The sequence below is a fragment of the Convolutriloba macropyga genome, chromosome 3, assembly GCF_964194025.1.
Source record: "Convolutriloba macropyga chromosome 3, txConMacr16.3, whole genome shotgun sequence".
NCBI lineage: Eukaryota > Metazoa > Xenacoelomorpha > Acoela > Convolutidae > Convolutriloba > Convolutriloba macropyga.
The window spans coordinates 44371907-44387199 of NC_134470.1; the positions used below are offsets into that span (position 1 = coordinate 44371907).

General features: G+C 35.4%; 1 protein-coding gene across 1 annotated transcript in view; it reads right to left on the reverse strand.

Moving 5' to 3' along the window:
- LOC142336639 (uncharacterized) overlaps positions 1 to 15050 on the reverse strand; it is a 93440-nt gene extending 78390 nt beyond the window's left edge. The window contains exons 1-2 of the mRNA XM_075385548.1: positions 14903 to 15050; positions 12882 to 13064 (exon numbers count right to left, since the gene is read on the reverse strand). Of these exons, the coding sequence (XP_075241663.1) occupies positions 12882 to 13064; positions 14903 to 14921 (202 nt within the window). The 5' untranslated portion in view covers positions 14922 to 15050. The remainder of the gene's footprint in view (positions 1 to 12881; positions 13065 to 14902) is intronic.
- Positions 15051 to 15293: the final 243 nt, after the last annotated feature.

Here is a 15293-nt window from a genome sequence, read left to right on the forward strand (position 1 = left end):
CCTTTACTAAATCGGATTATTCTGTTATTCTGAACGCAAATGTCGAAGAAATTGTAAAAAAAAAGTAGGGATCAACCTCAATCTCGTCAACTTTGTAGGCATCGCCAATTCCTTCTTTCCTCTTGTATATTTTTTCCAACAACTGTAAATGGTTTTTGATCAACATTTTTCACAAATGAGCAAAATTTCACGCAATACTCTGTTTATGTAAAAGAAAGTTAAAATTAGGAAACAATTACACAAAATAAAGTCGTTAATCTTCAGAATACTTTCTTTAACGCGGGATTTTGATTGGTTGAGAAGTTCCAAGACAAAAACGTTAAGTTGTACAGTAAATATTTGTTACTGAAGCATGGATGAATATTTGTTTTCGAAATCCTTAACATTGTTGCAAAAGCGCATTCATGTGCTAATTTCAATTTTCAAAACAATAAGATTTGTTTGCAAGCACCGAATTCTGTCAATTGTGGATAGACACAAAGTTGAATCGCAGAGTTCGTAAAAATTGGAACAGATTGTTTGAATATGTTGTGAGTCTGTTTTTGGGGGTTTTGTATTATATCTGGATGAAATAAGAAAACTTTTAAAAAATGTAATAGAAATAATTAATAAGATACATAAGAATGATTTGAGATTTTTGAGTTTACGCCAAGGAATGAATTCACACAATTAAAGTGAATGTTCACAAATTTTTAAGGTATTTGTAAACGGAAGAATCTAATTTGTTTATTCATTATGTTCTAGAATGTTCGGTTATGACAACAAGCTTCATAAAATCGAAACAATAAATTTCCATATATGGAGTGATGCCTCATAGCTGCGTTCCCTAATTGTACAAAAAAATTTCTTTCATTCTCACTTTGTTATTTTCACAATTAGTTGCTCGTCACAATACCCGATTTTGTTTCATCTTGTACCAAAATCAAAAATTGAACACCGGGAACCTTTAATAGTTAGATTCTTTACATTTCAGTACGCTAAACTGCGTATGTTGGAGCTCTACTATAACTTCTTTGACAGATTTTGCTATGTGGATAAAATCGAGGAGTTAGAGACGGATACAGATTCTCTCTATTTAGCCCTAGCTCAAGAGAATTTGTATGATTGTATTCGACCTGCTAAAAAACAAGAATGAGAAGAATTGAGACAGCAAGACTTTAATGACTCTTTCAAAGCAGATGCTTTTCAAAATTTCTTCCCTAGAACGTGTTGTTCTAAGCATAAGAAGCATGATAAACGGGAACCAGGATTTTTCAAGGGAGAGTTCTGATGTACGGAACTGATTTGTCTTTGTAGCAAAACTTATTGTTGCTACGATGCACAGTATGACAAATGCAAGTTGAGCAGTAAAAGTCTGAACAAAAGAACACTAGAAGAGAACGGAGATGGACCAATAGAGAAATATCGACGTGTGATTGATGAAATTATCAATCTTACTCCAACAAATAGAGGCTTCAGAACAATAAACCACTGTGTTGCTACGTATGAGCAGACAAAGAAGGGACTGTCCTATTTCTACCCTAAGCGCATAGTTCAGTCTGACGGTATCCATACAGCACCATATACTCAACATATAACTTTAATCGTTTTACTATATCACAATTCTTTAAAATTCACTATTGCATTTATATTGTGTCTGTAATTTTATACTATTTTAATTCATTTTTTTCTATCATTTAACATTTTCCAATTAATGAGCGCGCACAAGACAATTGGTACACAATTTATTCAAACAATTAGGGGAACAATCTTTGCAATTGACCGAAAAAGCGTTTACAATTTCATCCCTCAGCGGTAACACCTTGGACCCCCCATAGAAGACCCCACCCCCACAGAGTGTTCAAAACAGTGAGAGTGATCGGAATGTGTGTAAACATTTCTCTGACAACATCTGTTACTAAATATACAAACACAAACAACACTCAATTTTACCCCTCCTTTCAATAAAAGTTCATATACAATGTTTACTACACTAAACCTCTCGGCCAATCAGAATGCCCTCCTAAAATACAGACACATATAATCGCTATATACTACTACTGACCTACCTAATCTCCATACATTGCGGTGGCTACTCCTAGTCTTAATACGTGGCGGCTATTCCTAATCTTAATACGTGGCGGCGGCTATTCCTAATCTTAATCCGTGGCGGCGGCTATTCCTAATCTTAATACGTTGCGGTGGCTATTCCTAATCCTAATGCATGGTGGCGACCGTAACTAATCTTAAAACATGTCGGCCGCTATAACTAATCTTAACACTTGTAGATGCTATTCATAATCTTAATACATGCACCCTATACCCTATCTTAATACATGTGAGAGGCCTCTATCTCCTGGAACAACGCTATACCTTATCCTTATACATGGGGACCTCACCCCACCCCCCAGGGGACTGTCGCTCACTATATTACTACTCCTAATGTCCCGACTTCAAGGCTTCAAAAGTTCCGAAATCGACGAAGCCCAACTGGTTACGGCTTCGAAGACACGTCCTCCGACTCCCTGATCACTGCACCACCAACTCGCCAAAGCAGAGCTGGTGATATTGAAAGTCTCCAACCACCCAACATATCTGTTGTGGAAACAGCTCAATCTACAGCAAAACCGGCCCCAGAAGAGACGAACGTCTCAACTGTCATTGGAAATGTATTTCCTCCTGACCCGCGGGTAATTGGTTGATTAAAAAGGCCCGACCCCCAAAAACTATACAATTTCCATGACACTTTATGAGGCGGAAGTGAAAGCAAATTCTGATTAAGACTTGGTTAAAACTCAAAAACTCAACACTATATTTTATTAAAAATCACTAGCTATGCAAACCAGTGCTTATATTGTTACTGCATATTTAACCGGGGACCAAGTATTAACATTGTAAACATGTTACTACTATTAAAAAATGTCCTAATTGTACTATTTTGTTTTCATGTGCAAGAGGGTTTGTGATAATACTCGTTAATTGTTATCCTAATTTAGTACAGTAAATCATTTACGATGCTATAATTTAGTTCATATTTATTTGTTCTTCGATCTTTATTTTTAATCAGACAAAATTTCATATTTCCCGCTTGCAACTTATCACTTGTTAATATTTATTTCACTACACGCTACGTGATTAGACACGTCTGTTCATTCCATTTTACTTTGTTGATAACCACTTACGTTCGTAATCTTGTCTCTTTAACTCAAATTCAGTTGTCACAATATCTTTTCATTTCGCTCCTCAAAGCAAGCTCAAAAATAAACAAGTTCTTTGCCTGGCGAGATCCATCATTAATTCAAAAGTCTGTCTTCGCGTAGCCAAGTCGACAGTATACTAATAAAGTACGACACACTTTTCACAGTCAAGGTTCAACTAAACTGTACAATCACTAAAACGAATTACCAAAGCGAGATATGATAATAAGTAATTAACCGTTTACGGAATTATGCTTCTTTCCGCACAGTATGCCCGTTCAATAAGTCAAAATAAACATGATTCAACTGAATTTTTGTAAATTTTCAAGCTCCGTTGATACTACTAGTTAAGTTGTTCTTCATGTCAAATCTGATTTGTTGATTGGATAAAGATAACTATTTCGTCAGATCCTCTGAATACACTGGATTCAGGATACCTCAAATGGTGCTCGTTCAGCTTTGCCTATTAAGAAATTGCTTCGCTTGAGTTAACCGAAATAACTTAGGTTTTCGAAGGAATAACGGTTCGCAAATTACAGATTTTTTGCCAGTTTCTCAAAACCGCAAATAATAAAGAGAAAATTTAAAAAGATTATGAACGTTGAATAGACTCAGTCTGATCTAAAAGTTTTTCAACCTAATGTTTTATTTTAACCTAAATCTTAATACATTGGTACCCTCCGTAAATGAATACAAAATTTGGGCAAATTTGTAAGTGAAGAACGCTGTCATATAAATATTGAAACAAAGAAGAAATTGAACTGGTTGAACTGTCTTTCAGAATAAATGTAGTCAACTCTAGCTCAGAATTGATTGTTTTCGCTGAATTGAAAAACATTTTTTGTTTCTCAATTGGCTTACAAAACACCACAATGAAACTAGACTCTGTACGTTGTACAAAGTTTCTATTACTGCTTTGTACAGACGAAGAGATTGCTATGGGATCGGGAATTGGAATACAGTTCGCTTGTGCTAGATTTCTGTACTGATCTAAAATTTCGGGAACAGAATTTAAAATAAATAAAATTTTGTACTTGTTAATGTGTAGCTCTGACGATAAATCAAATGATTGTTTCGTTATATAATCATCAAATTTGAATTTTTTCATGGAAAGTGTAGCATATTGAAATCCTTTACTAAATCGGATTATTCTGTTATTCTGAACGCAAATGTCGAAGAAATTGTAAAAAGAAGTAGGGATCAACCTCAATCTCGTCAACTTTGTAGGCATCGCCAATTCCTTCTTTCCTCTTTTATATTTTTTCCAACAACTGTAAATGGTTTTTGATCAACATTTTTCACAAATGAGCAAAATTTCACGCAATACTCTGTTTATGTAAAAGAAAGTTAAAATTAGGAAACAATTACACAAAATAAAGTCGTTAATCTTCAGAATACTTTCTTTAACGCGGGATTTTGATTGGTTGAGAGGTTCCAAGACAAAAACGTTAAGTTGTACAGTAAATATTTGTTCCTGAAGCATGGATGAATATTTGTTTTCGAAATCTTTAACATTGTTGCAAAAGCGCATTCATGTGCTAATTTCAATTTTCAAAACAAATAGATTTGTTTGCAAGCACTGAATTCTGTCAATTGTGGATAGACACAAAGTTGAATCACAGAGTTCGTAAAAATTGGAACAGAGGGTTTGAATATGTTGTGAGTCTGTTTTTGGGGGTTTTGTATTATATCTGGATGAAATAAGAAAACTTTTAAAAAATGTATTAGAAATAATTAATAAGATACATAAGAATGATTTGAGATTTTTGAGTTTACGCCAAGGAATGAATTCACACAATTAAAGTGAATGTTCACAAATTTTTAAGGTATTTGTAAACGGAAGAATCTAATTTGTTTATTCATTATATTCTAGAATGTTCGGTTATGACAACAAGCTTCATAAAATCGAAACAATAAATTTCCATATATGGAGTGATGCCTCATAGCTGCGTTCCCTAATTGTACAAAAAAATTTCTTTCATTCTCACTTTGTTATTTTCACAATTAGTTGCTCGTCACAATACCCGATTTTGTTTCATCTTGTACCAAAATCAAAAATTGAACACCGGGAACCTTTAATAGTTAGATTCTTTACATTTCAGTACGCTAAACTGCGTATGTTGGAGCTCTACTATAACTTTTTTGACAGATTTTGCTATGTGGATAAAATCGAGGAGTTAGAGACGGATACAGATTCTCTCTATTTAGCCCTAGCTCAAGAGAATTTGTATGATTGTATTCGAACTGCTAAAAAACAAGAATGAGAAGAATTGAGACAGCAAGACTTTAATGACTCTTTCAAAGCAGAAGCTTTTCAAAATTTCTTCCCTAGAACGTGTTGTTCTAAGCATAAGAAGCATGATAAACGGGAACCAGGATTTTTCAAGGGAGAGTTCTGATGTACGGAAATGATTTGTCTTTGTAGCAAAACTTATTGTTGCTACGATGCACAGTATGACAAATGCAAGTTGAGCAGTAAAAGTCTCAACAAAAGAACACTAGAAGAGAACGGAGATGGACCAATAGAGAAATTTCGACGTGTGATTGATGAAATTATCAATCTTACTCCAACAAATAGAGGCTTCAGAACAATAAACCACTGTGTTGCTACGTATGAGCAGACAAAGAAGGGACTGTCCTATTTCTACCCTAAGCGCATAGTTCAGTCTGACGGTATCCATACAGCACCATATACTCAACATATAACTTTAATCGTTTTACTATATCACAATTCTTTAAAATTCACTATTGCATTTATATTGTGTCTGTAATTTTATACTATTTTAATTCATTTTTTTCTATCATTTAACATTTTCCAATTAATGAGCGCGCACAAGACAATTGGTACACAATTTAATCAAACAATTAGGGGAACAATCTTTGCAATTGACCGAAAAAGCGTTTACAATTTCATCCCTCAGCGGTAACACCTTGGACCCCCCATAGAAGCCCCCACCCCCACAGAGTGTTCAAAACAGTGAGAGTGATCGGAATGTGTGTAAACATTTCTCTGACAACATCTGTTACTAAATATACAAACACAAACAACACTCAATTTTACCCCTCCTTTCAATAAAAGTTCATCTACAATGTTTACTACACTAAACCTCTCGGCCAATCAGAATGCCCTCCTAAAATACAGACACATATAATCGCTATATACTACTACTGACCTACCTAATCTCCATACGTTGCGGTGGCTACTCCTAGTCTTAATACGTGGCGGCTATTCCTAATCTTAATACGTGGCGGCGGCTATTCCTAATCTTAATACGTTGCGGTGGCTATTCCTAACCCTAATGCATGGTGGCGACCGTAACTAATCTTAAAACATGTCGGCCGCTATAACTAATCTTAACACTTGTAGATTCTATTCATAATCTTAATACATGCACCCTATACCCTATCTTAATACATGTGAGAGGCCCCTATCTCCTGGAACAACGCTATACCTTATCTTAATACATGGGGACCTCACCCCACCCCCCAGGGGACTGTCGCTCACTATATTACTACTCCTAATGTCCCGACTTCAAGGCTTCAAAAGTTCCGAAATCGACGAAGCCCAACTGGTTACGGCTTCGAAGACACGTCCTCCGACTCCCTGATCACTGCACCACCAACTCGCCAAAGCAGAGCTGGTGATATTGAAAGTCTCCAACCACCCAACATATCTGTTGTGGAAACAGCTCAATCTACAACAAAACCGGCCCCAGAAGAGACGAACGTCTCATTTGTCATTGGAAATGTATTTCCTCCTGACCCGCGGGTAATTGGTTGATTAAAAAGGCCCGACCCCCAAAAACTATACAATTTCCATGACACTTTATGAGGCCGAAGTGAAAGCAAATTCTGATTAAGACTTGGTTAAAACTCAAAAACTCAACACTATATTTTATTAAATATCACTAGCTATGCAAACCAGTGCTTATATTGTTACTGCATATTTAACCGGGGACCAAGTATTAACATTGTAAACATGTTACTACTATTAAAAAATGTCCTAATTGTACTATTTTGTTTTCATGTGCAAGAGGGTTTGTGATAATACTCGTTAATTGTTATCCTAATTTAGTACAGTAAATCTTTTACGATGCTATAATTTAGTTCATATTTATTTGTTCTTCGATCTTTATTTTTAATCAGACAAAAATTCATATTTCCCGCTTGCAACTTATCACTTGTTAATATTTATTTCACTACACGCTACGTGATTAGACACGTCTGTTCATTCCATTTTACTTTGTTGATAACCACTTACGTTCGTAATCTTGTCTCTTTAACTCAAATTCAGTTGTCACAATATCTTTTCATTTCGCTCCTCAAAGCAAGCTCAAAAATAAACAAGTTCTTTGCCTGGCGAGATCCATCATTAATTCAAAAGTCTGTCTTCGCGTAGCCAAGTCGACAGTATACTAATAAAGTACGACACACTTTTCAAAGTCAAGGTTCAACTAAACTGTACAATCACTAAAACTAATTACCAAAGCGAGATATGATAATAAGTAATTAACCGTTTACGGAATTATGCTTCTTTCCGCACAGTATGCCCGTTCAATAAGACAAAATAAACATGATTCAACTGAATTTTTGTAAATTTTCAAGCTCCGTTGATACTACTAGTCAAGTTGTTCTTCATGTCAAATCTGATTTGTTGATTGGATAAAGATAACTATTTCGTCAGATCCTCTGAATACACTGGATTCAGGATACCTCAAATGGTGCTCGTTCAGCTTTGCCTAATAAGAAATTGCTTCGCTTGAGTTAACCGAAATAACTTAGGTTTTCGAAGGAATAACGGTTCGCAAATTACAGATTTTTTGCCAGTTTCTCAAAACCGCAAATAATAAAGAGAAAATTTAAAAAGATTATGAACGTTGAATAGACTCAGTCTGATCTAAAAGTTTTTCAACCTAATGTTTTATTTTAACCTCAATCTTAATACATTGGTACCCTCCGTAAATGAATACAAAATTTGGGCAAATTTGTAAGTGAAGAACGCTGTCATATAAATATTGAAACAAAGAAGAAATTGAACTGGTTGAACTGTCTTTCAGAATAAATGTAGTCAACTCTAGCTCAGATTTGATTATTTTCGCTGAATTGAAAAACATTTTTTGTTTCTCAATTGGCTTACAAAACACCACAATGAAACTAGACTCTGTACGTTGTACAAAGTTTCTATTACTGTCAGCGCAACTATTGAACAAAAGGATGAGCAGAAAAAAACAAAACCACTCTCTGAAACATAGAATTTTGTGATAACTCCAAAAAGGTCAAAACTAAAAAAAAATACAAGTGACTCCATATTTTTCCACGCCAAACGATTCTCGAGGAAGCGAAACCTTGAGCAACCACAGGTCTTATATTTCGGTTAGTGTAATTTCTAAGCCATCCATAAACCCAACAAACACTATTGCATCAAACTCACAAGTCTGGCTTTTAACATTTTTGAGTGCAAAAGTTCATTTTTCTTAAGATTTCCAGTTATTCCTGAAAAATATTAATGTTATTTATGTGAACTCTTAGTTACTTACTTATCGTCAAATGCCATATATTCAAAGTATCTAGTGTTACGTAAAAACCAGGCGTGCTTTTCTCAACAAAACCAAATAGTGCATTAACTTGACATTTACTATGCAAATATTGGCGAACATCGTTTCCTCGATCAACCAATCAGGAACGAGTAATAATGATGTTGTAAAAGATCCTTAATTAATTATTTACTCTAACCGAATTGTTTGAAGAGCAAAAATATATGGTTTTTAGAACCATAAGAAACTGTTACAAAGGGCAGTTGGCACTCAGATTTACTATAATTTGATTCAAAATCAACTTTAATCTTTAATTGTTAAACTTTGCTATATCGTATAATCGGCAAAGTTATAAGCTAGTTGAACTTTCGTAGGAGAGATTAGAAACATTACTATCAATGACTGAAACCTTATAAACTACAGTACGAGGTTGAACACATTATCACTCAGGATACTCTTAACCTTAATCAAACGTAAAGTTACAATCCTTTAAACGTCCGAGTGATTAATTGTTTCAACGCAATTTCAAGTCAATTTGATTTGGTAAAGAACTAGGACGGCGTTTTACTCGAGTACCAGCCTGTGAAGGTTCCGTTTCGCAGAGATTCTTCAGCAGCCGCAATACCTACTTAGGAAATTTGTTCTACAAAGGAGAATACCAAAGTTAATTCCCTTGTCAAAGAAGTCAAGGTTGCGATAAACTGCAGAATAGCTCAAATGAAATACCGAAACAAGACATGATAATAAGTAATTTACCGTTCCAGGAATTGTGCTTCTCTCCACCCAGTATGTCCGTTTAAAATGACAAAATAAACACGATTCATCTGATTTGTTCTAGTTTTTCAAGCTTTGTTGATACTACTAGTCAAGTTGTTTTGCATGTCAAATCTGATTTGTTGATTGGATAGAGATCACTATGTCGTCAGATCCTCTGAATACACTGGGTTCATGATACCTCAAATGGTGCTCCGTGCTCTGTGAATTATAGCGCAAAATTCACTGAAACTGGCATGCCAAATTCGGTAACTCATACTCCATTTCAGCTTAATTCTTTGTACTAGAGACTTTTTGTGAGTACGAGTGAATAATGATTTGGTGAAAGTGGCATAGTTCGAGTTCGACTTCATGATTGATAATCACGTAATGATGATTATTAATAATTAGGTATGTTGACGAGCGAGAAAAATTAATGGGGCTTCGATAGCATTAAATTTCACTTGTCATGCTATTCTAACTTCGCTGTTTAAATTGCTCTTGACGATTATTCATTCAATAAGCTCGGCCTTAACAGTACTCTTTAAGTTAATAATTGTTTTACGTTTTAAAATTTCTTGGCAAATGACAGGTTAGAACCTTATGTGCGAACGAACATTACTCATCCACTCTGTTATTTGCTCTTGTTGCGCTACAACAAGACAATAACACTGTCTTACTCGTTTCGCTATTTTGCAACCACCCCATTATGAATCAATGCCAAGTTTCGACAAGACGGAAAATGCAAAAAAAAATCAGAATGAATTAAACTGAGGGCTGTTAAATAGGATCTTTTGGCTCCCGTGAAGGACCAGTCCCTTATATTTGAGAACTTTTGAGCACCTCGGAAAATGAGGGACTTGTCCTTCACAGGAACCAAAAGATCCTATTTAACAGCCCTCAGTTTAATTCATTCCGATTTTTTTGCATTTTCCGTCTTGTCGAAACTTGGCATTGATTCATAATGGGTTGGTTGCAAAACAGCGAAACGAGTAAGAGCGAAACGATCGCACAATGCTCATAGGTCGGAGACAAATTTTCGTATTTTTGCTAAAATTTAGTGTTCGCAATATTTTTCAGTTCGGGAGAATCAGCAGTAAAATGTACGAACTCTTTGAACAATTAAATCTTAAAAATTACTTCGAAATCAAATGTTTTCGAAAATTCTAATTTGATAACCACCAGAAGGGACCGTTTACATCAGTTCATTAGATGAAATTGCTTATACAATATCCGAAAATTCTATTTTTTTTTAGTTTCGTACCTCTGAGACCGCGATAAACAATTTGTGCAGTCAGCATTAAAAATTCTAAAGCTATGTAGGCAGGATTTAAAAAGTGACAATTTGGTGTGAGACAACAAGGGAAAATTTAAAAATGTTGATACAAATTTAAAAACTTGTAGACTGTTTTCTTTGTTTACCTCAGAAATACTTCAAATCACCTTTGAACAGTAATCATGTCATCAGGCAAAATCGAGTAAAAATTCGTTTAAATTCATTATCTGTAAAAATATTTGAACATTTGAAAAAAAATTATATAGTTTAAAAAAGACACGAAAATAAATTTAATTCCTTACAAATATTTCAAACATTGATTTCACAGGAAACGGTAAGGGAAGCATTTCTTACTCAGAGTAAAAAGATATTTTGTGAAGATGTTTTTCAGAAAACTAAGGGGGTACCAGTAATTTTTGACACCATAGATTTATCTCTTCACAGCGTTAGCCGGCTAAACACACTAGCAGCTTATCAGAAATTCAAAAATTTTCCTCGAAAATCAAACTTTATTTTCTACTTTTCTTTAAAAAAATTAATTTGGCAAAAAAACGACAATCCTGAATCCAGGATGAGAAAAACATTCTGACCAAGAAGGTTGAATTGAAGCAAATTGACGGCATCAGAAGTCTCCACCAGGACATTATTGACCGTCTTTCTTACAAATTGCTCAAAATCTCAAGGTCGGCAGGAGTTAAATGAAGTTTAAGCAATTGGTATCAAAAACTCAAGCAGACTAGAAAAATTGGAATTTTATCTGCAATGCTTTGTGTCTTCCCTTAAAATTGTTCTGAATCAATGCTTAAGAGTCTCTAATGTTTAAAATCTCTAACCGAAGTAAAATTAAACTTGAAAAACGCAAGACGTAAGCGATTCAGTGCTATTTTGAGGGAAGATGCAAAGCAATGCAGATAAAAATCCAAATTTTTTAGTCTGCTCATATCTTCCATACCAATTCGATAAACTTCATTTTTTTGCTAAGATTTCGCAAACAAAACTGATGAAAACATTGCGTCAGCCTACCTTTAGAGGTTGAGAAAATTATAAGAAAAACCGGCCAATCATGTCTTGGTGGAAAAATGTTCAAATGCAGGAGACTTCTGCTACCGTTACTTTGCTACATTTCACCTGCTCGATCATAATATTTTTCTCATCCTGGGTTCAGGATTGTCATTTTTTTGCCAAGTTTAAGTTAATTTTTAAAAAAAGTAAAAGTTTGATTTTCGGGGCAAATGTTTGAATTTCTAATAAGCTGCTAGTGAGATTAGCTTGCTGACGCTCGCTCTGAAGACTTGAATCTACGGCGTCAAAAAGTAGCGGTACCCCCTTAAATTTTTTTCTGAAAAGCGGCTTTTCAAAATATTTTTCTACTTGGAGAAAAAATGATTCCCTGTCCGTTGGTTTTGTAATTATTTGAAATATTTGTTAGCAATTAGGTGCTAAGAGTTATTCAACTTTGACAAACAAAATTGATAAAAATTGACTAAAAACCGCCGTCGTTTGGCCAATAATGGCTTTGCTCCACTTCGTGTCGCAGCCATTCAGCATCAGATATCGAGTTTTGAACCCGTAAAGTATGCAAAAAATAACACGCAAAAAACACTGACAAGCCAATGTTTTAAATTCTAGGTTTCGGCGCATTCGGACATGATTTTCAGATTCTTCCTCTGCCAGGGATTTCATATCAATGACAGGACGGTTTACTAGAGAAGTAACAGTAATAAGTCTCTCATAAAACTGCATCTCAAAATTTTCCGACATGCAACAGCACTTAAAAGATTTTACAACTCCCTAGCCAGTACAGTGGATAGATACCACTGCTGCAACTAACCGAAGCTTCTCTAAAACTGAGATGTTCTAAGTATTTTGCGCGTTCTCCGGTCCCTTTTATTATGAGACAAGGAAAAACCGAAAATCATTTTGAATCTTCTTCAAAATTACCAAATTTCAGAAAATAGAAAGAATTAGATCAAGCAATTATGAGATAGTCCGTACACGAATAGATTGTAAGAAAAAAGACACTATGGTTATTGTTTCTGCTAAATTGATAGGCTATAGCTCCTGGTGGCTACGAGAAAACTGATATGCAATGCAATTAAACCTATGACATAAATAGTAAAAACGGTAAGCAAGATCATCCTTCCTTATCGACAAACACGCCTTCTTCTGCCATTTGATGCATTGTGGGTAATTGTTCCTTGTGACGATCAAAGTACTCCCAGTTGAAGCCATCAATTGAGAGAAACAACACTCTACTCTCACACAAGTGCACAGTCACAGTCAGAATCAACACGATACAGTCATGTAGTGACATCATCTTCCACTCTACAGTCATAAACATTCGCAATGATTCAATAAACAATGCAAAATCTTTTATTTCATCTGCTGTTTAGAGCTGGAAAAAAGTATCGAATAAGTCCTCCTGACTTAAGTCATATTCTATAAAAAGGCATGCTTTATTTTATTTGTAAAAGGCTTTTCATCTTTCTTATAACGATCTTCAGTTCTGTGACTTCAGATCCTGATGAACTGTCCGAACACAATTTTAACACAATTTTCGCACGTGCACGTTATAAGATGCCAAGTCTGCAGTGCCAGAAGTCAAAAGGCCAGAAGTTGCTATATACACAGACAGAAGTTGACTTTCGTCATTTTAAAACGTGTAAGTTGCGTGTTTTAAGTACAGGTTACGGTACTCTGTTGAAGTACTTGAGAACTTCTGGCGTTTATCGAGAGCCGCGTAGCGGTTGGAGATAATAATTCAGATTTTTGAAGTGATTTCTGCAGCCATGAAACCTTGCTTAAAACACTCAACGTGCACTTGAATCTATTCTAACCCCCCCCCCCCCCCCCCACTTAGTGGGCATAGATCTTCTATGAACCCTCGGCGCACGTGCTAATTTTTTGCATAGAAACGTGCTATATGGCAACACATAATTTGTAACTGGGGGTCATAAAAAACACTGTTGGGGCGAAGCAGAATAGATCCCGAAAGTCAATGGAAGTCAACTTCTGGCAACGTATATAGGAACTTCTGCCATTTTAACTTCTGGCACTGCAGACTTTCGGTATTTTATATAATGCGTGTTTCAAGCCAGATTTTTTAAATGGCTTCTGCAGAGTCACGCAACCTTGCTTAATAAACGCAACTTGCGCGTTTTAAAATGACGAAAGTCAATGGAAGTCAACGCCTGTCTACGTATATAGAAACTTCTCGCATTTTAATTTCTGGCACTGCAGACTTTCAGCATTTTAAAACGTGCAAGTTGCGTGTTTTAAGCAAGGTTACGTGACTCTGCAGAAGTCTCTTCGAAAATTTGACTTAATACCTTGAACCGCTCGAGTGATAGTATACCTGTATTATTACTACCCAAAGGTCTAAAATTTGTCATGGAATGCTTTCAAATGCCAGTTAACGGACTGAATAAAATTGCAAAAAAAACAGTTTCCAAAAACAAACAAGCATCAATTTTTTTCATAAAAAACTTTTGAGGCAATTCATAAGTTCAAATTCTATTTCGTTCAGTTGTTAATCCATTCATATTAAACTAACCATCTATTGTCGATGGGATACGGATCGTTTTTGAACATGCGGGTATCTGGTTTTGGCAGTTAATAGCTTAAGATCAGGGTCTCTAGTCTCCCGGGACGAGGTAGACGAAAAAATAAATTGGGAGCAAAAGCGGGTTGTCTAAAATTCCAAACACAACCGACTAACGACGGGAGAAATCCTCTAAAACGATTGGCTAGCTTAAGCTTAATGGAAAGGGTGGGTCAAGCAAAAATCGCATTAAAAAAGACCGCAGGGCTAATATAATTGCTACAAACTTCGGGAGCTTTTCTGTTTGGTTTGTGCCCCCCAGCACGTTATGCACCCCGTTACAGAACACGTGCCATTACAAAGTAAATCATCGTAAAAAATGGGACATGCGTCTGGCGGGGTTTAAAAATGCACCTTCTAAGCTGGTGGGGCGCAACCGGAGAAGATCCAAACTTCGTTTAAGAGCATTTAAAAACTGTGCTCACAACGTTATTCTTACAAAACTGCAGTTTCAGTAAGCTCTAACAGTTTCTTAAAGTTCTCTACACTTATATCAACTTTAACTGTTATTCCCACCTCTCATTAGCCTATTAAACCCAGGCATTATTGCAGAAATACTCACCGTAATGTCCACATAGCATAATTAAAATCAAAATTTTGTTCGCGATGAAGTTCACTTGAACGCGAATATCGTTGTACGCAAGAACGCGTAAATCATTCTAAGATTAATGTTTTATCAGGGCAACACTTTCTGCATCGCCCACAAACAAGAGGGATTTTAAATTAAGTAAACAATTACTCGTTCTTCACCAAATGAAAACCCAGTACGCTTTAGCATATACTGATTTATTTTGCCAGCTTTACAAATGGGTCTTTTTGAGTTGACTCTGAAAAATTGTTTTAGCAGTTTCATCTAAATAATTTTTTTAAAATATAATTTGTAGAAAAACAGTTATAATATAGGAACTCTTCGTTCAAATTATTTACGTGTGGTTCTTCTCTTCAATAAATAT